General features: G+C 32.6%; 3 protein-coding genes and 1 pseudogene across 6 annotated transcripts; 3 read left to right on the top strand and 1 right to left on the bottom strand.

Annotated features, from left to right (window-relative positions):
- Window positions 1-499: 499 nt before the first annotated feature.
- On the top strand, window positions 500-26,246 carry LOC120218510 (sucrose transport protein SUC2-like). 2 transcript variants are annotated; one of them, XM_039215422.1, is made up of 6 exons: window positions 500-504; window positions 7,477-8,745; window positions 9,230-9,293; window positions 10,699-10,742; window positions 10,830-11,002; window positions 26,205-26,246. In XM_039215422.1, coding segments are annotated over exons 1-6 (1,554 nt in total). In that variant the 5' UTR covers window positions 500-501; the 3' UTR covers window positions 26,206-26,246. The 2 variants fall into 2 exon arrangements, with proteins under 2 accessions (XP_039071353.1, XP_039071352.1); XM_039215421.1 differs by lacking the exons at window positions 500-504; window positions 26,205-26,246 and having other exon boundaries at window positions 7,481-8,745; window positions 10,830-11,228.
- On the top strand, window positions 13,003-17,613 carry LOC120218658 (annotated as a pseudogene).
- On the top strand, window positions 19,289-22,282 carry LOC120218513 (transmembrane protein 18-like). 2 transcript variants are annotated; one of them, XM_039215427.1, is made up of 4 exons: window positions 19,289-19,695; window positions 20,134-20,239; window positions 21,654-21,806; window positions 21,880-22,282. In XM_039215427.1, the coding sequence occupies exons 1-4, from the start codon at window positions 19,555-19,557 to the stop codon at window positions 21,972-21,974; spliced, it is 495 nt and encodes a 164-aa protein (XP_039071358.1). In that variant the 5' UTR covers window positions 19,289-19,554; the 3' UTR covers window positions 21,975-22,282. The 2 variants fall into 2 exon arrangements, with proteins under 2 accessions (XP_039071358.1, XP_039071357.1); XM_039215426.1 differs by having other exon boundaries at window positions 19,301-19,695; window positions 21,654-21,802; window positions 21,880-22,272.
- Window positions 22,480-24,441, bottom strand: LOC120218512 (protein SENSITIVE TO PROTON RHIZOTOXICITY 1-like). Of its 2 annotated transcripts, XM_039215424.1 has the most exons (3): window positions 24,337-24,439; window positions 23,836-23,941; window positions 22,480-23,763 (listed from the first exon to the last, which is right to left on the bottom strand). In XM_039215424.1, exons 2-3 carry the CDS (start codon window positions 23,900-23,902, stop codon window positions 22,553-22,555), a joined length of 1,278 nt encoding a protein of 425 aa, XP_039071355.1. In that variant the 5' UTR covers window positions 23,903-23,941; window positions 24,337-24,439; the 3' UTR covers window positions 22,480-22,552. The 2 variants fall into 2 exon arrangements, with proteins under 2 accessions (XP_039071355.1, XP_039071354.1); XM_039215423.1 differs by having other exon boundaries at window positions 22,480-23,941; window positions 24,337-24,441.
- Window positions 26,247-27,045: the final 799 nt, after the last annotated feature.

The raw sequence follows: 27,045 nt of genomic DNA, 5'->3' as shown, positions 1-27,045 counted from the left end.
ATAATAAATTAAAATTTTAGAAATGAAATTGATTCAAGAATAATAAAATGATAAGATTGGAATTTTACCTAAAATAAAGAGACTAAAGTAGGTATTAAGCTTTTTTTTAAGTCAAACAATTCAACCGATATGGACGAAATTATATGGCAGATGCCAAGTTTGATTTTGATACTAAAGAGAATCATTGGAGAAAAATAATACAAAAAACTTGGGCATGCTATCTTAATAGAATATTTAATTTACAAAATATCATATTAAATATTTTAAAAAATTATGTATCATATTAAAAGAGTAATTTAAAATTAGTGTCATAGAATATATATATATATATAATAATTATTTATGGTACGTGACTAGTCTAATGTAAGATAATAACTTACATTACGTCTAGAATCTATTAAAGAGATAAAGGAATACACTCTCTGCCATGTTATCCAACAGAATTTCATCTAGAACTTAGATCAAATCATTCACATTTATTTTATAAAATGATTCCATTTCATGGTCTATGACACACACAAAAATATTGTCATTTATTATTATTATTATTATTATTATATATTTATACTTAAAAATTAGTAAATTTTTTATTCAAATCCCATTATAACTTTTTAGCTTAGCCCAGATAAAGGTATAATTTGTTTGCAAATAAATTATAATTGGTGTTAGTGATAATTACTGCTTGATCTAATAAGATGAGAGGTTAGATTTCTAAAGTAAAGTTAATAATCTAAATTTTAATGTTGTGAGTAAAGAAAAGTTGAAACTTGAAAAGATTATTCTTATAATAAATCTTTGTAATATTTGATTCGAATTAATTAATCAAATATTTAAAAAACCATATGAATATAAAAAATATACATAAAAATAACATAAATCTTAGGATGTCTTGGTCCACTCCTCGTTTAAAGACAATAATGTGTCGTCAACTAACAAATTCTTGACAATTGTAAAAGCATTAAAAAGAGATGTAAAAACATAGTAGTAATAATGATGTTACATACATAGAATCATATTAAATGGATATGTTGAACCCTAGCATGGTGGATTCACAATCTTGACCCACTTCATTACATCCAACTCTCCATCATACTATTTTTTGTTCTTTTAGTTTTTTTTTTTATATTCGAAATATACAATCAAACTCACGACTCAAATATATTTAGATAATGTCTGTCATAATTAGACTCAAATTGTAATAAGTTTAGAGAGAATTTATAAGTAAATGTTTTACGTAAGTCAAAACTTCGAAAATAAAAGTTTAAGTTCTTAGGACATTAATTTTGTGTTTAAAACAAAATCTTGTTAGTTACTGATTATCAATGATTTAATAAGATGAGATATTAAGTTTTTTTAATTAAGATCAAAAGTTTGAATCTTAACATTGTGAATAGAGAAGACTGGATCGGGAGGGTTGTTCCCATAATGAGTCATTACAATATCTATCGAATTGAGACATGAAGCTCTTTAATAAAGGTTAGGAGTTTGAATCCTGACATTATGGATAGAGAAGATTGGACCGGGAGGGTTTTCCTCATAATGAGTCTTTGCAATATTTATCGAGATGGGAAGCTAGGTTCCCTAATTAAGGTCAAAAGTTTGAATCTTGATATTGTGAATGAAGAAGACTAGATCAAGAGGGTTATCTCGTAATAGATCTTTGCAATATCTCTCGAGATGAGACGTTAAGCTCCTTAATTAAACTCGAGAGTTTGAATTTTGACATTATGAATGGAGAAGACTAACTTGGGAGGTTTGTCCCCATCATAAGTATCTACAATATCTATCGAGATGATACATTAGATTCTTTAATCAGAGTCCGGAGTTTGAATCATCACAGTAAGCGGAGAAGTAGGTTCGAAATGAGATATTTCTTACGAGGCAAGGCAAGGCAAAGGGGGAGGGGTTGTAAATTCCAAAGCTCTTTCGGTGTTATTATTTGTGGTCATAATTGGAATGGGAATTTGGCATAAAACTCACCACCTCATACGATCAACTGCAGCAAAAAGGAAAATCCAGAAAGTGGAGCAATATCGTCATAGGAAACTGATTTCAGAACCGGCAGCCATGAATATATGCTCCCAATCATATCATAAAAAAAAAGATGCTTTGAGTCACTTAGACAATCATGTCACCCAAATGTTCCATGGCAAATGGATCTATGCAGATGCCATCCCAACTCTTGCTTTCTTTTTTTCTCCCAAGAGGAATACCATGGAAAAGGCTTCATGGAAGGTAAATGGATGCAAGAATAATATACGAAAATGACTCGGATTTAATCGAGTAATAAGAAATTCAATATCTTTTAAGATCACGAGTTTAAATCGTATTATGGAGAAAATAAATTAAACCAACTCACTATCCGTACAAAGTTTCATGTGACTTGAAAAAATATAAATTTGAATTAAGCCCTTTAAGATTTTTAAGAATTTTCATTGAGGCCCAAATATTTTAAATTTTTAATTGGCTCCTCCATTTTAAAAAATCATTAACCCCTCCTTTTTTTTCGGAATTTTCAATTAGAAACTTGACTTCTCAAACTATTTTTTCAATATTCAGAATTGGCTTAAAATAATTATCAAACGTCGAAAGATCACGTAAGAAAATTTAATGCGACTCAATTCTAAATATAATTAGCAATCAAAGCAGAGAACGTCATGAAAGATAATACGCCTTAGCTTCCTAAAAATGGGAAAATTTGAATCAAGTCCTTTAAGTTTTTATTAAAACTCGAATATTTTAATATTTTTAACTAGGTCCCTCCATTTTTCAAAAAGAATCATTAAACCCCTCATTTTTTTGACATTTTCAACGCAATCTTCAAAAAGAATTTAAGTTTTAATTTGATTCCTCGAACTGTTTTATCAATATCCATCATTGACTCAAAACGACTATAGAATATTAAAAGATATTCGAAAAAAAGAATAATATGAGAGTGGGATGATGGAAAAAGAGAGTGGTCCGTGGAAGCAGCAGCAAAGCATGGTAGGTTTGAAAACTTTGGGGTGAGCCCATTGTCTTGGCAGCTTATGGGAAGGGTAGTTCTGTGTGTGGTAACCTAATTTAAGGTTAATTTAAAACGATTTTCAACTTAGAATATTATATTGTTCAACTTAAAAAGTTATATAAATTTATAACATTTCGGATACAACTGAAAAGTTACATTACATATGGCTTAATATTTATAATCAAAAATATTATAAAAAATATAACATTTTCGATTGCAACAGAAAATGTTGTTATGTACAACCTAAATTGTATTTTTAAAATTTATTTTATCGAAAAAGGTTGGTCAACGGTCATTTTAATTGGGAAAGGTCTAGCCCATGGTCCCATGCCATAGCATGCGTAGTTTGGTTCAACCCTGTTTCTAGTGTCTTCTAAAATTCTTTATATTTTTCTTTTAGGCCTACCCTATTCTTTCAACTTAGTCTCGGATCACAAGATGCCCAAATGGCAAAAAGAGTATGGACGAAATTATGGGTTAAAGTTTGGATGTATAACAAAGAAATAAACACGAATCATAAAATTATAATCTTAAAATAAATAAAAAAGTCTCTTTTTCTTTTATTATACCTAAAAAAGCACTTTTTTGAATTTATCATATTGTAAGTAGATCTTTAGTCCTTTTTATATTCGATTATGTATAATTATTTAATCTATATACTTTAATTTAATATAATTTAATCGTACTGCTATTATATTGTAATGCTTTTGTTCATATCATTAATATCATTAAATAGTCGGTTGAGATGGTTTTATATTTTTTTTTGTTGGAAAAAACAGTTTTGAATCGTGAAAATGACATGGATTAGTGATTTGGACTAAACTATAAGAAATTAAAGTGTTGAAACTAAATTATCAAGTTGAATAAAATAGGGACTAAGCATAATAAAACTTATTATTGGTTTATTATACATAAATTAAATACTGAATTGTCTATTTACTTCTTAAAGAAATTGCCGTGTTGCCAACAACGTTAGATTTTCTAAGTAAAATTAAACATTTAAATTTTAATATTATAAATGTGATAAATATGATTTAGAAGACAATTCATTTTATGAGCATTTTTATAATATTTTATCTGAATCAATCGATAAATAAATTATAATAAAATAATTAACAAAAAAATTAAAATCTTTGCATTCAATGTGTATCTGAATATATAATTGAATATAAATGTGTGGATAGAGTGGGATGAAAAACTCTATCCGGCACTCAACTGGGAATAAGCTAGTAAAGAAGGGGTAATGCATCTGAAAAAGCAAACCCAATATTCCTTCTCTTTCACACTAAGAAAGGCATAAACATACCTAGACGGTAACAACGGATCCAAAAATATTTTTGACGGTGAACATATATATATTAATAACATAATTTTTATATTAGGTAAATACAAATAAAATAGGTAAATAAATGAAGAAAATTCATATTTCAGAATGAATATGTGTCCACCCTCAACTCAATTGGAGATGGACAACGAATATGTTATATGGGGAGATAAATTATAACGACTTTTTATCTATTTGGTCCGATAATTTGAATTTTAATATCACGAATGAGGTAAATATATATTAATGAAGTAAATTTTAAAGAAAAATGCTAAAAGATATTAAAATTCTAAATAAAATACTAAAGAGTTAATAAACTGATGCATGGAAACATCTTAATGTATCATGAATATAAATTATTTTAAAAAATATTATAAGTAGCCATCAATATTGATCAAAAGAAAATTTTTGAACATAAAACAATTTAGAAATTTAATATATTTAAAAAAAAAATCAAGATCTTCTCACACCTTAACTCTTGTATTATTGCTAGTAAGAGTAGTGAATCTCCTTTTTCCCACATGTATGTTTTTGTAAATATTCTTCTTTCTGTAACACAAAACGAGAAAGAAAAGGAGAGAAAAAGAATCTCCTGCCAAAAGAATTCCATTGCTATTAGGCAATATCCACATGCTTATAAGCACATATTTTTCTTGGCAGCCAAACAGTATTTACAAACAATAATAATAAAAAAAAAAGCCAGCTTGTATGATTGAACTGTTCCATTTCACAAATTGAAAACCAATGCCTATATAAATAGATTTACGGATTCTCCCTTTCCACTGCATTCCAAACTGTAGAGCTTAGAACTCTTCAACACTTAGTTTTCTCTTTCCCTCTCTATCTCATAAAACCTCAAGCTTTGAAGAAGGAGAAGGTGGTGGATTTTCCAGCAGATTAGCTCTCATACAGAAGGAACTGGTAAGTGATGAAACCTGAGATTTGTACTGTTGTTTAGGGAGTACTTGTCGGTTTCATGTTTATGTTCATTTCTTTTCCCTTTCAAATCATGGTTTAGTGGAGAAGAAATAAAGGGTTTTTGATAGTAACGTTTAATTCATTAAAATTGTGGGTTAATCTTAAAGTATTTATTTTGATTTTCTAACCTACCATTCATATCATCTATTATAAAGATTTATCATGACACGATTCTCTTAACTTAGTTTGTTCTATTCATATTTTAGTTAATCTTAAAGTATTTATTTTAATTTTCTAACCTACCAATTAATTCAGATCATGTATTATAAATATTTATTGTAAGACAGACAATTCTCTTAACTTTGTTTGCTCAATTCACATTTAGGTTAATCTTAAAGTATTTATTTTAATTTTCTAACCTATCGATTAATTCAAATCATGTATTATAAAGATTTATTATGAGACGATTTTCTTAACTCAATTTGCTCAATTCATAATATAAATATTTGAACTCTTGATATATAAAGAGTCAAATGATTCATCCCATCAGACTAACTAGTAGTTGATAGTGTTTTTTTAATCATCTCCAGTTAAATTTGAGGATTGAACCTTCAATTAATTAATTAAACCTTAAGGCCAATTTTAAAGAATAATTTGTAGTGTTAGTTTATGAAAATATTATGTAATTGGAATGGTCGTATACTTTTTGACTTTGTATGATTTTCTTCGAGTATCAACTTGCGTGTGTATATAATTTGATATTAAAATAATAATTAATACCTTTACTTGGATTAGGTGGGAATAAAGGTCATGTAATTTTGATTATTTTATTCACCTTTTGATTAATAAAATAGTGTATTTTTAGAAATAGAAGGGAATATATTTCACATGAATTAATTTATTAAAGTTTTAAAAGATTTGATTTGTCCATTTTCAAATTTGAATTGCCATCCAATAATTCCAAAGTACACATGTAAATTATGAAACTATTTAATATGCAATACATATTTAATTAAATTAAAATTTTGTTTTTAATTAAAGGTAAAGTACATTAGAAGTCACTGAACTATGTTCAAAATGTCGTTTTAGTCACTGAACTTTCAAAAGTTATAAAAATAATTATTAAATATAAATTTCAACTATTAAGTATGGAAGAACAATTTTTATTGCCTTTTTATTTTATTTTATAATTGATTATTTGCGTGAATAGAATATTTTCAACTATTAATGATTTAGTGCAACCAGAATCATGATGGATAATATAGAAAACAGAGTGAATATAGACTTTAGCATAAGCTTGACGTGTCCGAGAATAATTACAAGAATATAACGAATCATTACAAGAAGGAATTCAGACATGCGACCTTCACACACACGCTTGCAAAGTTTTCTGTGGTCGGTTTCTGCCTTTTTATCCACATAAAATTTAGTTTGTAAAATCAAATAATTTAATTTATAATTACTTTTATATATTTTATTATAATTAAGTATATTATTAACTTTTTAAAAAAGATTTGCATGATCCAAGGATAATAAAACTATTTTTTTATGAAGTGATAATTTTTTAAGTCTAAAGGATTTTAATTTTTGATATCATTCTCGATCGTATTAAAAATTAAGGTAAATTATATATTTAATCATCTAACAGTCATTTTAATTCTATTTTTTTATTTAAATATTTTTTTAATAATATCAAATGTTATATTTTGATTCTGTTTTAGTCACCCATCATTAAAAAATTAGTAATGATATTGACATGTCAACATAAAACAATATTACACCCTCATTAAAAAAATACAAATTATCAAGTCAGCAATCTGCTTATTTTTAACAGAAAATAAATAATTAAGTAATTAAAATAAAATTAATATAATAATTAAATGAATATATAAGTAATTCACCCTAAAAAAAATTATTGACGAAAGATCCAAAAAATTAGTAGTTTCAACGTTAAAATTGGAAGCTAACATAGTCAATAGATTATAATCTTATTTCCTTCTCAATAAATATATTTTCACTTACACAATAAACAAGTTTAACATCTTAAGAAAATATGAAATTTCAAATAATTTTAATTTAAAACTATACTTTTAAATACATAAATGATTTCAAAATAAAGAAATATATTTTATATTTTTACCGACATGAAAATCATATGATAGAGACAAGGACTTATGTTTATTTTTTTAAATATTATTATTGTTTTTAATATTTTTCAGCTTGGAAGAATGTTTATATATTTGTAACACAAAGGAGTTTAGTTTTACAGGTAAACACATCGGCAACTACAATGGAAAACGGAGTTATCAACCCGCCATCTCCGAGCTCGATAAGGAAAATCATCACCGTCGCCTCCATTGCCGCTGGTATCCAGTTTGGCTGGGCTCTGCAGCTGTCTCTTTTAACCCCATACGTCCAGACCCTCGGCGTTCCCCACACATGGGCGGCTTTCATTTGGCTCTGCGGTCCCATCTCCGGCCTCCTTGTTCAACCCATCGTGGGTTACAACAGTGACCGGTGCACCTCTCGGTTCGGTCGACGCCGACCCTTTATCGTCGCCGGAGCTGCTTCGGTCTCCATCGCCGTCTTCCTCATCGGTTTCGCTAAAGACATGGGCCACCATGCAGGCGATTCATTGGAGAAATCGACCAAACCGAGAGCCGTCGCGATATTCGTCGTCGGGTTTTGGATCCTCGACGTCTCTAACAACATGTTGCAAGGTCCGTGTCGGGCTCTACTCGCCGACTTATCGGCTAACGACCACAAAAAGATGAGGACGGCCAATGGTTGGTTCTCGTTTTTCATGGCGGTCGGCAACGTGTTGGGCTACGCCGCCGGTTCTTACTCCCGCCTTTACAAGATCTTTCCCTTTACAAAAACAAAAGCCTGCGACATTTATTGTGCTAACCTCAAATCATGCTTCATCATCGATATCGTAATCCTCGTCTTAGTCACCGTAACCGCCGTGACAACCGTCAAAGAATCTCCGTTCACGAAGCAAGTCGACGAAGACGAGACGAAAAAAACGTCGCCTTTCGTTGGCGAGGTCGTGTCGGCTTTCAAGAGCTTGAAGAAGCCAATGTGGATATTGCTGCTGGTGACTTGCCTTAACTGGATAGCGTGGTTCCCGTTCTTGTTGTTCGACACCGACTGGATGGGGACGGAGGTGTATGGAGGGAAAGTGAAAGGGAACGCACACGAAGTGAAGATTTATGGCGAAGGCGTGCGGGCGGGTGCGTTGGGGCTGATGATCAACTCGATCGTGTTGGGGTTGACCTCGCTGGCGTTGGAGCCGGTGGGGCGGTTGATCGGTGGGGTGAAGAACGTGTGGGCGGTCGTGAACTTTGTCTTGTGTGCGTGCTTGGCGTCGACGGTGTTGATCACCAAGGCTGCCGAGGCATGGAGACGACATGCTGGACCCGAGCTTGCCCATCCTCCAGCTCAGGTTCAAGGCTCTGCGTTGGCTGTATTCGGAATTTTGGGTATTCCACTTGCGGTTAGTCCATTTACTCTCTTCTCTCGCTTTCGTTTCTAAGCATTATTGTCTGAATTCGGTTCTAAGATTAAATCTTTTTTATATTCGAATATATATATATATATATTATATTCATTTTTATTAGATAAAGTAAAGATTTAAATGAAAAAATAATATAGAAAGAGATTATAATTATCTCTAGATATATAAAAAATAATTATAATATTAGATTATAATCCATCAGGTGACACTCAAGTGGCCATCCTAATCCATAGAGAGTCAATTAAATATCTGACCCTTGTGGCCTAGAAAATGATAGACAAAAACAAAGAGGTCTATTGGAATGTAGCTTTCGCTTGAAATACACGGTAATCTGGTCAAAACAATCACTAATTTCATAATCAGTAAGAAACTAAGTACAATAATTGAACCATTTTCTATGAGTTGAAAAGTCTTTGGAAAAATTGATTATCCATGATTTACCACACAACTCGTCTTCATGCAGGTAACATACAGTATCCCATTCGCTCTTGCGTCCATCTACTGCTCTTCTGCAGGTGGCGGTCAAGGTAAAGTCTCAATAACTTCTACATACACACATATATATGACAAAATAATCCTAAATATTTACACAAATAATCACTTTATCATCTATTTTATTTTTTTGTGTATTTTATCTTCAACATTTAAATTTTTGATCAAATCAAATATTGATAGATGAAAACTGTTAGTTAACTAACAGTTAACCTATGTTGCAGACATAATATTTTTCTATAGATTCAATTATATGTTACCTCATTATTTTTGATGACATAACACATGACACGTCGTTACTCTGGATGACGTGATATATATCATGTCATTATTTTAGGCGACATGACACATACAATATCTTTAGTTTGAGTTACGTGACACATGTAAAAATATCACATCAACAATATAGATTGATTGTTGGTTAAATAATGATTTTCATCTAACAATATTTATTTTGATCAAAAATTTAAATATTAGAAAATAAAATACTCTAGAAGAAAAATAAAAGGTAAAGTGACCATTTATATAAATGTTAAGAGTATAATTTTGTGATTATACATATACATATACATATACATATACATATACATATACATATACATATACATATACATATACATATACATATACATATACATATACATATACATATACATATACATACATATACATATACATATACATATACATATACATATACATATACATATACATATACATATACATATACATATACATATACATATACATATACATATACATATACATATACATATACATATACATATACATATACATATACATATACATATACATATACATATATATACATATACATATACATATACATATACATATACATATACATATACATATACATATACATATACATATACATATACATATACATATACATATACATATACATACATATACATATACATATACATATACATATACATACATATACATATACATATACATATACATATACATATACATATACATATACATATACATATACATATACATATACATATACATATACATATACATATACATACATATACATATACATATACATATACATACATATACATATACATATACATATACATATACATATACATATACATATACATATACATATACATATACATATACATATACATATACATATACATATACATATACATATACATATACATATACATACATATACATATACATATACATATACATATACATATACATATACATATACATATACATATACATATACATATACATATACATATACATATACATATACATATACATATACATATACATATACATATACATATACATATACATATACATATACATATACATATACATATACATATACATATGCATATCCATATACACTGATTCAATGGAACTTTCTGAACATGGCAGGTCTTTCTCTAGGAGTGTTAAACATGTCTATAGTTATCCCACAGGTGAGAAACGTGTGATATTTGAGTTGCATAATCATGAACACTTTTAACTCTAAAGATGATTGATTTGTATGTAAAAAAAACTTGCAGATGTTTATATCTGTAGTTAGTGGGCCTTTGGATGATGCATTCGGGGGAGGAAACTTGCCGGCCTTTGTGCTCGGGTCAATAGCGGCGGCCGTCAGTGCATTGTTGGCGATACTGGCGTTGCCGAACCCACCAAAACAAGTATCCCTTTCGCCGGGAATGGGCGGAGGCCATTAGTGATTTATGAATAAATCAAGCAGGTCTGATTATGTGCAGTACTCGGAAGCCTTTTGCATGCATGTGCCGCTTGGTGTAGATTTCTTGTTTTCGACATAATATTTGCTTCTGATGCAAAGCAGTCATGGCTCAGTCCCATGCATCCTTATGTATTGTTTTAAGTTTATAGGGAAGTTTGCAGGGAAAAGAAAAGAAATCTTCCGTTAAGTTTATAACCTCAGCTTGCATTTCTGCATATGGGCCTTTGATCAATGAAAGTTGGAAATAACTATTCAGTTATGTTTGCTTTCTACCATACATTCTCTAACTAAATTAATCGATATATGTTAGATCAAATGATAAAGAGATAGACACCATTCGAGTAAAAAAATATAACCCAATTAAAAACAATAGACAATGATACCATATGTGTTTACTTAAAAAAAAAAAAACCCTATCACAAGCAATAGAGATGAACTGATGGGGCTTACGGAAGCAATTGTCACCCTTAAAAAAATTAAATTCTAAAAAATTTAAATTCTTATAAAATTTAGATATTTTTATTATATTTTCTATTGATAATTTATTTACTCCCATTATATAAAATTTTATATATATTCCTATAATCAGTAGTATCCAAAAGATCTAACACATATCTTGTTGTCGTGTCGTGTTTAAACGAGTACAAGAAATATTTTGTCAAGTACGAACAATGGAGGTTGTGCAAGGTTCAAAGGCAAGTAGCTGGAGGACTACCTGCATCATAAATCAGGTTGCCTGATAATGGGATGGTTGTTGTTAAGTTGACTGTGAAAGTAAGACTGTTAATATTGGGTGATGTGATAGTTTGAGAGACATGAAAGCTAGCTCGACTAAAAAAGAATTATATCTCTCTAAAATAATTTTTTTTATAAATCTAGAGATTAAGACTATTGTATCTTGCTCCTCCACAGATAGGTCCCATCGAAAAAGCTACCTTCCTATAAAACAATTAACTGTGATATAAAGGCTAAACCATTACAACCTTCGTGAAAAGTGTCATAAAAAAATTGCTTTTATATGACATCATAAGCCACGTATGACACCATGCACGAGAAAAATAAATATTGATTTCTTTCCATCAACAGGGAAGGGTTCGCATTCCCTTGTAAACCGTGATGAAATTCGTTTTGTTGCTGAGAAAAAAAATCCTCCAGAGATAACCTATGTTGATTAATGGTTATCCGTCAACACCATGAGTGAACCGCTAATCGTTAACATAATCTTTCTGTTTCCCACTATCTAAACCACTGCGATCTGCAAGTAAAATCAATTGGCACGAGAAAAAAAAGATTACTCTAAAATTTGGTGGAATGTCAATCGAGAAGAGGATGAGTAAAAAATCACTAAGAGATGAAAAAGAGATCAAATAAAATCGACATGCAAATATCGTAATGAAAAGATGATAAGTAAAGATCCTACACAAAGCGTGTAAAAGGAAGACTATTCCACTATGATATCACTATGCCAAGTGTAACATCATGCACAGGGAAAATAAATACTCATCTCTCTTCACTAGAGAGAATTAAAGTTGGTCACTAAGAATCCTTACCTTATAAGAATTAAAGTTGTTTGTGTGAAGAGAAACTATTATATATTTACTCAAGTTCTAATTAGTCATTAAATTAATTAGATTTGGTGTTGTAGAACGGAAGTGTGCAAGTTTCAATTCACACATTCCAAGGTATGCCATTGCTATGAAAATCCTTATCAAGCTACCAACTAGGACCATGAAAGATTGTTCAATTGGGGCAGCAAAGTTCTCTTGAATGCTTTGTTTCATCAATTAGGAGAAAGTGATCATATTCTCCATTTCAGGCCACTCTAAACAATTATGGTCAAAAGCCCTTGCTCTCAGCTGCTGGCAATTGGCAATCAAAAGAGCTGTGAATGTTTTCTACTCATTACAATTTATGTTGTTTATCTTCTCATAATTGGGATATGATTGATGATGATGCCATTGTTCGACATTAATGCACTTAAATTTCTCACCTACCAACACCAAATTCTCAACTGCCACCATTTTCCATCCAAATAGAAAACCAAAAGTAAATTCCTCCATATTTCTCTCCTACTTTCACTCTTTCCATGAATACTGGAAACCCATTAAAAAGAAAAGGACGACATTTTTTTTTGAATTTTTTCTGCATGAAATGCTTATTCTCCCAAACTCCCAAGTTTTATATGATTTAACCATTGATGTTTTCTCCAAAGCTTAGTCAAATGGACATGGACTGATTGATTTCATGGTTGAATCTACCTTCAATGCATAAAAACAGCTATTCGCCGCCCTTTCTTCGATTGCCGTTTGGCACTATGTGCTGGCATGTATGCTGGTATGGGTAGTTTTCTTTTACAATTTCCTGGAATTTCATTTCTTCGAAGATTTTTTTTCGAGATTCCGAGGTGCTCCTGTTGGTTTAACCTTTCACCCGATTTCCCATATCTACAATGGCGTGGTTTCCAAGTGTCGGATCCTTCATGGCAGGTACCTTTTTTTTCAATCTTTTCCTGGTTTTACATTCAAATTTGGTTTTGTTGATAAGAATAAGATGATATCGTGGGTCGTGGGAGATTCAACTGTCTAGTTTAGATGAAGATTCACGGTCGATACTGTCGATGAGAGAATGACTGTTCGTTGGTGTTTGAAAAAGAAGAGATGGATTATCAGGAGGAAGAAAGAGGATCACTGGATATGAGTAGTTCATCATACCCTTTCCAATCTCGATTGTAGTATTTACAGTGGGTCTGAATCTGATGTTTAGTGTGCTTGTCAGATTATAACTATTTGTAGACAGAAAGATCTGGTGGTCAGACGTCATTTTTAGTTCTCGTCTATGCACTGCAGTTGACTTTAAAGTTTGTGTTTGAGGACGTAAGTTTTTAAGGACTTCAGCAAGAGAAGGCCTGTGTAAAGATTAATTGTTGATGAAGTATTAGGAGATTGGGAGGTTTTCGGAGAGTGTCTCCAGAGGTACATAAAAGGTTTTTTCGCTTTGAACCATGATCTTGTTTTGTTGTGAATTGGTAAATCATTGCAGGTATTTAGCGACCCCATGGTTATCAAGTCCTCATTTTCAGACTGCTTTCCTCAATTTCTTGGGGAACCTTCCAGCTTTGAGCTGCCGCAGGTCCCAAAATTTCCACTTTGCTCTCTCTTAGGATGTTTTTGATTTGGAACGAAAGCATATATATATGTTGGTCCACGTGCTTTTATCTCACAAATACTTGTATGTCTATGTTTACTCAGACAACTTTTTCATGCTTCTGATGGTGGAACCATAGCTCTAGACTGGCTCACAAGTTCTGATGGAAAGTGCAAGACTTCTAGATTTGTTGTGTTTTTTTTTTGGAATCTTTTAGTATTTTATGCAAGGTTAAGTTTTGAAGATTTAATGTCTTCTTTTTCTCTCTTGGGTGATATATGATAGGAGCTACTAAAAAATTCATGGTTTTTTTTAATAAAAGTTCTTACTTTTAATGTGTTTGATAATCTCACTATTAAAGAGATTGTTGTGGAATATAGTTTACTAAATTGGAGTTTTCTTTATATAATTCTTATGGCAGTACATCAAGCACCTTGCATTTGGATTCGCAAAACATGGATGGAATGTTGTTGTTAGCAACCACCAAGGACTCGGTGGCGTTTCGATTACTGTGAGTTGTCCATTTTCTTTTATGTTCCCTCCTAGCTTCAGCTCACTAAACATGTGTTCTATGTATTCTTTTTCCAGTTAGTCTGTTCGAGTAGGAATTTTACTGGACATTTGAACTTCCATATAACTATTTTCTATTGGCCAGTGAAATCAATCAACATTGAGAAATACTTTGGTTTTTTGTTTAACTAATGAGCTTTACAAACAATGAAGTTCATGGACGGTTGATCGAAATGCAGTAATAGTTTGATTAAAAAAAAAGGATATAACATTAGGTATTCAACCTGATAATAGTAGATCAATTAGGCCTATGATTCTCAGATGTTTCATTTTCCTTAAAATACCTGTATCTGATAGATATTCAAGAGCTATGGGGATCTGTCCTTCCTACCAAATGGACATACTTCGAAAAAAGTTTACCGTACCTGTATATAGCGCTGAATTCCGTGTCTGATTAAAATAGAATTAGGTTGTATTTGGCCTGTATGCCATGCTCCAATGAAGATGTATGTATGATTTATGAATGAAAACTATAGTTAATTGGTTAAAAGCTGAGGTGTTTTGTACCTCCTCTGGCAAATTTTGGAGATGTTAAGAGCTATCGTAAAGTCGAATAAAGATCAGCCCTCACTTAACCATTCTGTTAATACTAATAATTTCTTCATGATTTTTATGAAACTTAGCATTGCTAATGTGTAATAGATTTATTTCTTTAATGATGTATTTTGTAATAACACTTTTGCAGTCTGATTGCTTTTATAATGCTGGCTGCACAGAGGATGCCCGAGCAGTCATTGATTATCTCCATCATCAGTACCCGAAGGCTCCTTTATTTTGCTATTGGAACTAGCATTGGTGCCAAGATTCTGGTGTGTTACTTGGTCTGCAATTCTTTTTCTTTGGGATTTTTTTTATTACGAACTCTATTGCTCGATTTACGTCGACCACTGGTCTCGTCTATGTCATATGCCAGTTATTCACTGTCGATGTATAGGATATTTCTTCGTCTTTTTAAAAGAAACAAATGTTTAGCATCTCTGATTCTTGTGAATTCCCTCTTTTCAGCTTATTTAGATTGGAATAAGTTGGTTTGAAGTCCATCCTATTGGTCCTATAAACGGCTGTATGATTTCCACATAAAAAGATAAAAAGTAGTTTTTCTGTAGGCCGTTTGACATTGTAGTACGAATTATTTTCGACAGGTGAAATATCTCGGAGAGGATAGGGAGAAAGTACCTGTAACTGGAGCAGTTGCTGTTTGCTCCCCATGGGACCTTGTGGTTAGTGTTTTATCTATACCAAAATGTAGCTATTGTCTTTTGAGGTTTTTAAGTGGAAAAAGTATTATGGAAGCAATTTCTCAAAGTTCCATTACATGTTATAATGCTATATCTGCTTTAGCCGCATCGAGTTACTCGTGTTTTGACGTCATAGCTGGATATGTGTTCATCCATATGAATCTGCAATTGTTCATCATCTGGTTAAATATTATGCAGATCGGTGACAGGTTTATATGCCACAGGCTACTTCAGAAGTTATATGATAGAGCCATAGCAATTGGCCTTCAAGGTTATGCAAAAATGTACGTCTTCTCTGCTTTCCTCGAATAAGTTGACAGATTTGAATCCTGAATGGCGGTCCTAGTAACCGGTTTCGAGCTCGATGTTTATTGTAGGCATGATCCTCGCTATTCTCAATTGGTTAATTGGGAAGGAATAAAAAAAGGTCGGTTTTTTATTTTGATATGAAGACCCTCTTTATTTTGGATTTTCACTAGGATGGTTATAATATAGATCCAAAAATGAAAACATGCTGTTCTTTTGGATTCTGAACTTTGCTCCCCTTTTTTCACAACTTGCATACTTATGTTTACTGCTAGTACATAGTTTTTCGACGTTACCTCCTTTACGTTGCTGCCGACTTCGTTGGTTATCACTTATCACCTTCGGTAGTACTTCACGAGAAGTGTCAATTTCCATTCAAGTTATTTTGTTATGCTTCTCTTCCTTAGATCTTACACTTCGATGGTTTATCCTTTTGGCCTTCAATAGTCGCATTCGATTCGAGATTTCGATTACTTTGCTACATGCCTTGTTGGAAAAGTTGAGGTACCATTTGGAACTTCATCCATTGTTTCTTCTTTGCTGTTATATTTCGAGTTACCAAAAGTATCATACTGTTCTCTCAGACTGTGGATACCTACTATAGGATTTCTAGCAGCTCTCCCTATGTGCAAAATGTGTCGGTGCAGTTGCTCTGTATCGGTTCTCTAGACGATCCCATCTGTGCAAGAGAAGATATTCCTTGGGATGAATGCAGGTGGAGCTCTTGCAAACATGCTCTGCTGAGTGCTATCTTCGAGTTTCTTGTGTTATTTTGAGCAACTGATCATGTAAATCCGTCTTTAACAGGGCAAATAAAAATATCGTGTTGGCCACATCACGACATGGAGGGCATCTGGCATTTTTCGAGGGAATAACTGCATCCAGGCTCTGGTAATTCATAGCTTCACGTTAGTACGTAACTAACGAGTTTAACATGTTTCTCAAATCAATTGATGCTATATCAGGCTTCCCATGATAAAAGAATTTCAAGAAATTTCTTCAGACGTCGAATGGCGGACGTGTTACGGCATGTACTTTTTTTTCTTTTAACTATGCAGGTGGGTTAGGGCCGCCGATGAATTTCTCGATGTACTTCACTCTAATCCACATATGCACATAAACAAGGTTTGCTTCTTTCATGTTCATTGCATTTAAATTGCCCTTCCTAGGTGTATGAAGTAGTCTTGATGCATTTGCAGACAGAGACTTCAGCACGGGAGGTCTCGATGGAATCATCGTCGATCAGGGTCCATACGTGAACATTGCAGAAGACAGAATGGTGGCTGCAGTTGGTAAAAGAGCATGCGGAAAACAAAGTAGTCGAACACTTCGCCAAGTTCGGAATATTCACGATAAAACGGTGGTTTTAGCATCGGAACAAAAACAGCAGTTGGCAGAAGGAAAGTCGGAAGTTGCAGGCAGCAGCATTTGTGAGGTTTCGGGAGAATCTTCAAGCCTGCAACGCATCAAGTCGTTCGATGTGATCGTACGACAAAAAGATGGTTGAGTCATCTTTCCATCATAACGGAAAATCGATGTGGTTACTGGCTTACATTGACATGAGCACAAGTTTGCCAATACTAAGTTCAGCTCTCCGCATCTTTAACAGGAAGAAACTGAAGAAAGCTTCAGCTGCAAGGTAGGGTAAGGTAACTAATGTTGTATTTTTCTACATGTTTTGTGTGTCAAAGACGTGTGAACCATCTATATAGGGTGCTTTTAACATTATTTAAATGTGAACTAAATCGAACTTGAACACTTTAAAATATAACATCGATTGATGGAATTAAATCGATTATCTAACAAATGACACTTTCTAAATCTTCCTCAAAAGTTCATAAGATTATTTGATATTGTATTTGGTACGTTGTACCATTTGATCAAGAAAGATTGATGGTTTTGTATAGATAGATTATATTTTACGTCAATTTATTAATATATTTAAAATTATTCATGAAACTATCTGTCAAATTAATTCTCTCAATCTCTATGTCTACATTAATATTATGTGTAAGTTCGAATAGAGACGAGAGATTATTGATAATTGTTGAAGTTTTTTAGAAGATGAATCATGTATTCAAAAGAAGATTTTGAATTTATTTTTCTTCATGGCCTTTAAATTTTCATATCAGGATTATATTATCTTTCTTGTACATTACCTTTGATCTAATAAAAAATCAGCGTATCATTCGAGAAAAAAAATAAAAATTGAAAATTTAATAAACAAATCACATAAACATAATTGTTATATGTTGTGTAACATCCGCAATCATAACATGATAATATACATTATAATTATAATATAATACATCGATAAAAATTTACACGAATAAAGTGATCTTAGTGTTTAAAAAATTATTATTATTTTTTAAAATTTTTGGATTCAAGCGCCACGTATGTAAGAGTATAAATGTTCAATATTAAATAATTAATAGTCTTTGAACATATACTACTTTATATTCATCTCAAATTAATTAGAAAAAAAATTGTGTCAAGGATTAATTAGAAAAAAATGTCTCAAGGATGAAAGCGTACTCCAAATAAAGGTTAAACTATGTTCCAAGGTTCTATGTTGTTCATATATTTAAAATATAGTCATTTTTCTTTTATTTTTACAAATTCAATATTTATTTTTAAATTTTAAAAATTAAATTATTAATATTGTTAGATTTTTTTATTAAATTCAAGTCTATTATAACATCATATTTTTGGGTTTCATGACTATAGAGTTAGTAATTTTTTAATTTTAAAATTCACATAAACAAACTTAATAAAAATATTAATGATATTAATAATTAGATATTGAGTTTTAAATTTTAAAAATATAGATTAAATATTAAATGTATGAAAAGTAGAAGGACTTGAATCAAAATTTAACCCAAAATAAAATTTATAATTTTAAAACATCAAATCAACAAATTTAAAGAAAATATATCGACGGTATTAAAAATTGGATTTGAGTTTTTCAATTTAAAAAATATAAATTTAATTTTAAATACATGAAAAGTATAGGGACTTGTACCAGAATTTAAGCCCAAATAAACAATGAAGCAAATATTTCGCAAATTCATCATAAAACCCAGAAAATCCCGCAATTCTTCATCCTTTCTCTCGGCTACCGTTCTTCTACGTAAGTCGAGAGAGAAACTGCAAAGTATATATAAAACCAAAGACTCCGCTGTCCGCCGATCTCGTTTTCCATTTACTGACCGTTTGATGTACGTAATATTTGTTTTGAGCTTTTGAGATCTGAATCTGATAAAAAAAGAAGGCATGGAAGAGTTGAGATCAGCTATGGAGGGGCACATGGAATTAATGTCGGATCTAGTTCAAAAGCTATCGTCGGAGATCCGATCTGGTATCCGACCCGCTTACGATAACTTCATCGGTTTCTTCCACGCCATCGACTGGAAGGTCCGCTTCCTCTCTTTTCCCACTATATATTGTTTGTTTCTAATTGTTTCCAAGAATTCGAGGTGAAACTCAGATCGCGGGAGGCGAGGGTTCAATTCGGAGCTTTTAACATATGAAAATGTGCTAATGTTGGTTCTAGAATTTCTAAGTGTTAGTGTCGGTTAAAGGACTGCAATAGCATCGCGGTCATTGCGGTATTGTGGTTATGCAACAAGTGTTTCAGTCGTTACAGTTACCGTTATATAATGGCCGTTATTCCGGAAAAGATCACTCTTTAAATCTCTCCTGATAAGTGGTTTTCTAATTAAAGATGATGAACATGGTTTGTGAACCATGGATATATGTTTCTCTAAAAATGTTATGGTTCTTTATTGCTTGAGTTCATGACCCGCCATCTATTGAGAACAGTTCTCTCACTTTTTCGCCCTCTTTTTGCAGGAACCATGGTTGATGTCCTTACTGGCATTCCATGTTGTCTTACTGATAACAACAATCTTCTCCAGGAAGAATACTAATTTCCAGATGTGTCTGTTCCTTCTGACATGTAAGTTTATCGCTTTATGTGTTATCGATAATCATTGTACACATACGAGTATTTTGACTAAGAGTCTTCGATCTTTCCTTTTTGTATTTATGATAGTTGTTACTAATCATATTGATTACTTGCTTTATTTAAATGTGAAGCTTCGTAAATAAGCCTTCTTCTTTTGGTTGAATCATGAATGATTAATGACACATAACATTGCACTTTAATATATCATAATTAGTTGGCCCAGTAGTTTGCTATTAATCTTAAATCAGGTGGTAGATATTCCAGGACATTGAATAGAATTTAACAGCTTCCATCCCATTAACAATATTTCGTTAGGCCATGGTTATTTAAAGTTCCTGATGAATTCTGATGTCTTAATTACTCGTTTTGTCTTACGTCTTACGGTAATACGTAGTCTTGTAATCTGAAATTCCAGATGTGAGAAGGATACATGCTGATGCATATATTTGATACATATACTTCATATTAGATGGGCAATGTGATACCTTGCAGATATATGACCAGTGATCGAAACGCAGAAGTAATGAGAGTGAGTAAAACATATAGATTGTGAAGCAAAATATAGTTGTCTCATTCTACAGCTGGCCTAGAAATTATATATGACCTGTTTTGCATCATAGGAATATAATCAAATTGTCGCATGCCAAGTTGGTGATTTGGAGATAGAAGCCTAGTCTTTGAGGTGTCGATCAAATGGATGAGATTTACCTGAAAGAACTCTTGCTGGTTCCAAATAATAATAGTAGATGACTTGAAAGGTTAAAGAACCTGTGTTCATCTTCATATGTGAGGGCACGCACACTTCCTTGCTCTGCTCCTGGCCCCAAGCCCCGTAAGTCTGTAACCTTGGTAGTCAGCCATGTAGATATGGAAAATAAAGTAGCAAATCTTCCTTACAGGGTACCTTCTAATTACTCTTTACTTCAAGCAAGGAATCAAAGAAATAGGACTGAACATTTCGGAATTCGTTATAAAATTTCCATTGTGAACCATTTATAGAGTCGATGTAGCACAAAACAAAGTTGAAATTTCTGAAGTTGTCATACATATAGATGGTTTTAAGCCTACAAGGGGTCGTCTTGCCATTAAAGGAATCACGAGAGAACGAGTTTATATCCATTAATGGGCTACAGATCTTACTCATGTATTTACTTTTGTTACTGTTGGAAATTTTGATTAACAAATCTTAGTAAATACAATCTACCTGCCCTACCTGAGTAACCATCAGTAACTTAGTATTAAACTTGCCTATGTCAACAACCATTCCAAAGCAGTGAGCTGGATCCGAAGGCACATAAGCATAAGAAGACAAAACTACTGTTTACTTTCCATCAATATATCCAGTACTATTGATTTCTAATATACTTTGCAATTCTAATTTATTTGCATGATTATGATTTTGTAGTGCTTGGTGTATATTTTGCCGAGTCACTGAATAGATTACTTGGTGACAACTGGAAGAAATTTGCAACCCAAAACTATTTTGAACCAAGTGGACTTTTCTTATCGGTGCTCTGGTCCGGACCTCTTCTCACTATTGCCATCATCATCTTGGTCAGTGAGGAACTCATTCTTTGTCCTCCTTTATGAAAACTTTTACCCCCTTTCTCTAAACCTGCTACTTTCTGCAGATAAACACTCTGTTTTGCAGTGTTACCTAATAGTTCGTTGGAAAAAGGCCGAACTCAGACACCGTGCAAGGCTTTCCCGCAACAAGCAGGACTGAAATGGGCTGGTGGTGCATTGCTGCCCTCTCCTAGTTCAATAGCATGTGCATTTATCAACTGCATAAGGAAAATCGGGACTGAGAAAGAGGATGAGAAGCTGGAAATTGGTGACAAGAAAAAGATGGCAGAAAGCCGATTCGAAGAATCCGGAGATTAGCTTGGCTGGTTCATGCAGCCGAAACATACCTATTCAAAGGAGTTGGTTTTAACACCAATATAGACAAATATTTCCGTCAACTTTCATTTTAGTACTACTTTTCATTCAATTTGGGTTTTAAAGTCATTTTTGTTCGGGTCAATTTCGAGTTCGGATTGTATTTTGCTCAGGCCATTCCAACTTCAACTTGTTTTAGAATTTTGATTATTTCAGGTTCTGGTTATCTCCTATTACTTGCTCAAGTTGACCGGATTGGATTTTCATATTCGGGCCTCGGCATGAAGAACGAACGAAGGACTTTCTTTTCCTTAGAATTAGCATTTTATTTAAACAACTAATTACATAAAGCCTGCCTTACAATACAAATCTAGTCCAGAGACAATAGCCAAGACCACCCAACATTATTGTTATTTGTTATTATTATTCTCCAGTCTCTTGAGTGTAACTACAAGACCCTGAAAGGAGAAATGCCAATGAACTCTCTGAATCATCAAATGGTGGTCGAGGGAACTCGTGAAACCCACTGAAATTGCATGTCTCAAAGTTCAACGGTGAGAAACAACCGGCAGAATCGTCGATGCTCCCTTTAACATTCACACTTGACGAAAAGTTGACCATATTCATGCTTTCAACCTTATTCATGGCTTCACCACTATTGCCCGGATCACATGTCCCATTGGAATCTTTAGTGTCATCCAAGGGGATTGCTGGAGTGTGTCCCTGGAAGAGAGCTATATGACCAAATAGTTTATCTTTCCTCGAAAATGTCGTGCCGCACGAGCAAATCCATTTATCTTTACCACAATGCTTCTCGTGAGTCTTGAGATCGGCGATGACCGAGAATTTCTTGGTGTTGCATCTGCTGCAAGTGAAGCTCTTGTCACAGTGGGTTCTCCTGTAATGGTTCTTGACACACAAGATGGTTTTAAGAGGCTGAAACTTTTTGTGATCCTTGTTCCTCTTGCAACCTGCGAAAGGGCACGAATATCTCTTGATGAGGGCCGGTTCAGAGCCGGATTCTTTGTTGGGTTTCGCGAGTGCTGCCGGCGTTTTATACTCGTCTCCGTGCCCTCTCATGTGCATCCGTAAATTTGCATCTCGCTTGAATCCTTTGCCACATATGGTGCAGAAATGAGTGTGGGGTGCCAGGATCTCCTCCTTCTCTAACTGCAATATCTCATATGTCCCTGGAAAAAGATTCTCCGCTAATTCCTCACCATCTTCCTCATCTTTCAATTCATGTTCCACATTAGTACTAAAATCAACAGAGTTTTGCAGCTCGGAGACACCGCTTCCACCACCACCACCATTTTGTGGCTGAAAATGTCCAAGAGATAGTGAGTGTGCACTCTGTGCACGCTTAACATAAGGTAAAAGACTACCGGCGGTCGATATCAACTGAACGATGATCGAAGTGAGATCGGCAGTGACCAGCAGTTGCTGCTGAGCTACAAATTCACCTGGTTGAACTTGCCCCAACACTTGACCCCTTCTTCCAATGATTGAATGCACCAGACCCTGAAGTTGATGGATCTTCTGCTCCAAGAAAGAGAGATTGTTTAGCATTGTAGTTGGATCCCAGTCTTGGACTTTGCTGGCTTGAAGCAACTCATTGAGAGGGTCAGGGAGTTTGATTTGGGCATTGGGGTCACACTGCAAAGGTGCTTCAATCCTCCTGCTGTAATCCAAAATGGAGGGATCCTCCCATTTCTTCTGATTTTGAGTGCTGAAACTGGTAAAACATGTGTGTTTCCCCTCTTTATGATCCATTGTTTGGCCTTGATATCAAGATCCAATTTGTACTCAAATCTGCAAATTTCCAACAAATTTCAACAACAATCACCAGATAGAATACTATTTTGGTACCATAAACATGCAAGGAAACAAGAATCAAATTTCACGCACCAAATTTAATCATGAAATCCAGCAACCCCTTTCCTTTCCCACCATTAAAATGACAAAAAACTGCCTTTTTTCTCTTTAGAGTTGCAGAAAAACAGTAAAACAACCTCAACATCCCATAAACCTTCCTTAGAATGAATCAAAATCCCCAAAACTCTTTTTGAAGTTTCAGAAAACATCTCATCATGCTCCTAAATACCCACACAAGGGGGGGGGGGGAAGGCCAATTTTTTGAGCTACCAAAGCTTAAAAATCAAAACTTTAAACTAAAGGGTAATAAAATTAACCAAGAGAGAACATACCATATTCAAGATAGCTTCAGATGCTGTTGGTTCCAATTTCAAGGTTCTAAAGAGAGATGGAGAATAGGAGAAATAAACTTGGACCCCACCCAATTTATCTGCAAAATGAGGTTCAGAACAATGGTTACTGTAATATTTCTGTTTAACAAAGAAGAGAGATTACAGTTGCTAATGTTAAGTGGGGTAAAAGCAAAGACAAAGACAAGGAGAAGTCAACCCAATCAATCAATAAACTTTTTGATGGTTTGATTTGGGTTTAGTTGGTGGCTTAAAACTTTAATGATTTAAGAGTAAATTACGCATTTAATCACTAATTATTTTAGTGCTCAACTATTCAATCAATAACATTAGATGTGATTTTTAAAAACCAAATTGAGTGACCAAAACAAAATTACAATAATAGTCTGTGATGAATCTAGAAATATTTTTTAGGGTGAACACATATATATTAATAAAATAAAATTTTTATATGGGATAGACACAAATAAAATTTTAAAATAAATATGATCAATAAAATGAATAATTAACTAAAAAACCAAATTTCAAAATAGATACATATCTACCCTAAGAATAAACTACATCACTGCTAAGAATAATTAAATATGTAATTTACCCCTCATTTAATTCATCATCTTAAGGTTTGGACAAAGGAGGGTGGAGGCTAAATGAAGACAAAAGACTCATAAGAGTGGAAGGGACCCATTACATGCAACAAATTTAATTGACCTTTTTCTTTGATGAATAATAGGACCAAAATTAAAAAAATAGAAGATGTCATCAAATTAAATTAAAATCATTAAACTTATCGGTGAAGTATAAAAGTAGTTTTTCGATTATAGAATATTATTTTGTTGAATATTTCGATTATTAAAAGTTATAAAATAATTTATTAACTATAAAGTATTGTTTTGTTGGGTATTCCGACTATTAAAAGTAACAAAATGGTCATCTGACTATTTATATGTTCTAAACTCGTCTTTTTGGTTAAAAAGTTGCCAAAGTTTGAACTAGACGTTAATGTGCTGACTGAGATATGATAAAATATGATCTCATAATCTCAAACAACTATCATATCCCAGTTAACATGTTCAGACTACCGTTTTTAAAGAAAAATGAAGAATTTGGAATATAACAAAATAATATTATTTTATAATTTTAATAGTCGAGAAACTCAATAAAGTAATACCTTATAGACGATGTACTATTTTATAACTTTTAATAATCAAAACACTAAAAAAATATTATCAAAATTGAGTACTCATTTATATACTTTAACCTAAATATATTTATTATTGCTAAGGATTTGTATTATTAGTTTATTTATTTAATTTTGGTATTTTATTGGGGACTGTGAAGGAAGGGTGACAGGAACTACGCCAGCTCCAGGTTCTAGGACCCTCTTTCCCCACTTTCTACCGCACAAAGGTGGTGGCTGGTGAGTGTGCATGTAGATTCCACATTTTCTTTTGGTATAATATTAAAATTAGTCCTTAATGTCCATAAAATACTTATTTTATCCCTTATTCTAGTTTTTAAAACGTTTAGATTTCTAACTTTCATTTCAAACAAAAAAAAATCCCCTAACATTTAATAAATTAATCATTTTATATATTTTTTTTCTTTAGGCTAACTCCAACTATATTTTCAATTTCGCTTTCCCTTTTATATAATGTTTTTGTTGAAGTAAAAACTCCAAATTTCGACACGTGATTTTTCCAACTCCAACATGATGATGTGTGAGCCAACCAAATAATGGCAACAATCATACATGGGACACAATTATTAAAATTATGGACAGATGCACAATGGTGGTCCGAATTGTAGACCCCTCCCCAAATTCCAACCCCAAGTTGTTGAGTTGGTGGGAGATGAATGAGTTGCCTTTCATCCAACAAACTCCCCCAATCCTTTCCCATGCCATTTTATTCCATCACTAAATCGAATATTTTTCGAGAATAATTTATGATACGATTATAAAGTAATATCTATTTAAAGACTATTAACGAGGTATACAAACCCCTACAAATGCAATTACTCTGTCGTTAAATCTTCTGAAAGGATACAATATTTAAAATTTGATATTGTAAATATGTGAAACTCTCTTTTATAATAGATTGTCGCGCTAGATTATCTGATTAATTAATCAATAGATTGAATATTGATGATTATAAAAAATAGTTTTTATTTTTAACGTGATATTGATTAAAAATATTGTTGTAAGTCTATGATTAATACAAAGTAATATCTATTAAAAAAATCTTAATTGTTTAAAATAAACATCGTACATCAGTGCATATGTAATTTCGAACTCAAAATGTTAAAGATAATTATAATCCAGTTTTAAAGTAATTGTATACTATTTATATAAAATAATTGTAGAAATAAACGGTGCATATTGAAGGTGAAGCCATGTCACGGCACGCCTAAAGCAAGCCATCATATTTAACATCAAATGCATACGCACGCAGTGACGATGGAGAAGCTTTATCCTATTGGTTGTTTGGTTTAAGGAATGTGGGATTCCCATGGGAATAGAATCCACATTCTCATATTTGGTTGACATGAAAACTTATTACAGTAGTGTTTTATTACCAATAGTAGATTTTTTTGGATATATTACTGGAAATGTCATTATCTCATTTTCCTTATGTATTGTTGGATTTCCGGCGTTTTAAACTAAAATGCCCTTAAATTTTTTTTCTTCAAAAA

The sequence above is a fragment of the Hibiscus syriacus genome, unplaced genomic scaffold (assembly GCF_006381635.1).
Source record: "Hibiscus syriacus cultivar Baekdansim isolate YM2019G1 unplaced genomic scaffold, ASM638163v2 tig00110198_pilon, whole genome shotgun sequence".
Classification (NCBI taxonomy): Eukaryota; Viridiplantae; Streptophyta; class Magnoliopsida; order Malvales; family Malvaceae; genus Hibiscus; species Hibiscus syriacus.
Note: the sequence above shows the minus strand (reverse complement) of the source record. Positions and strands in the feature narration are given on the sequence as shown.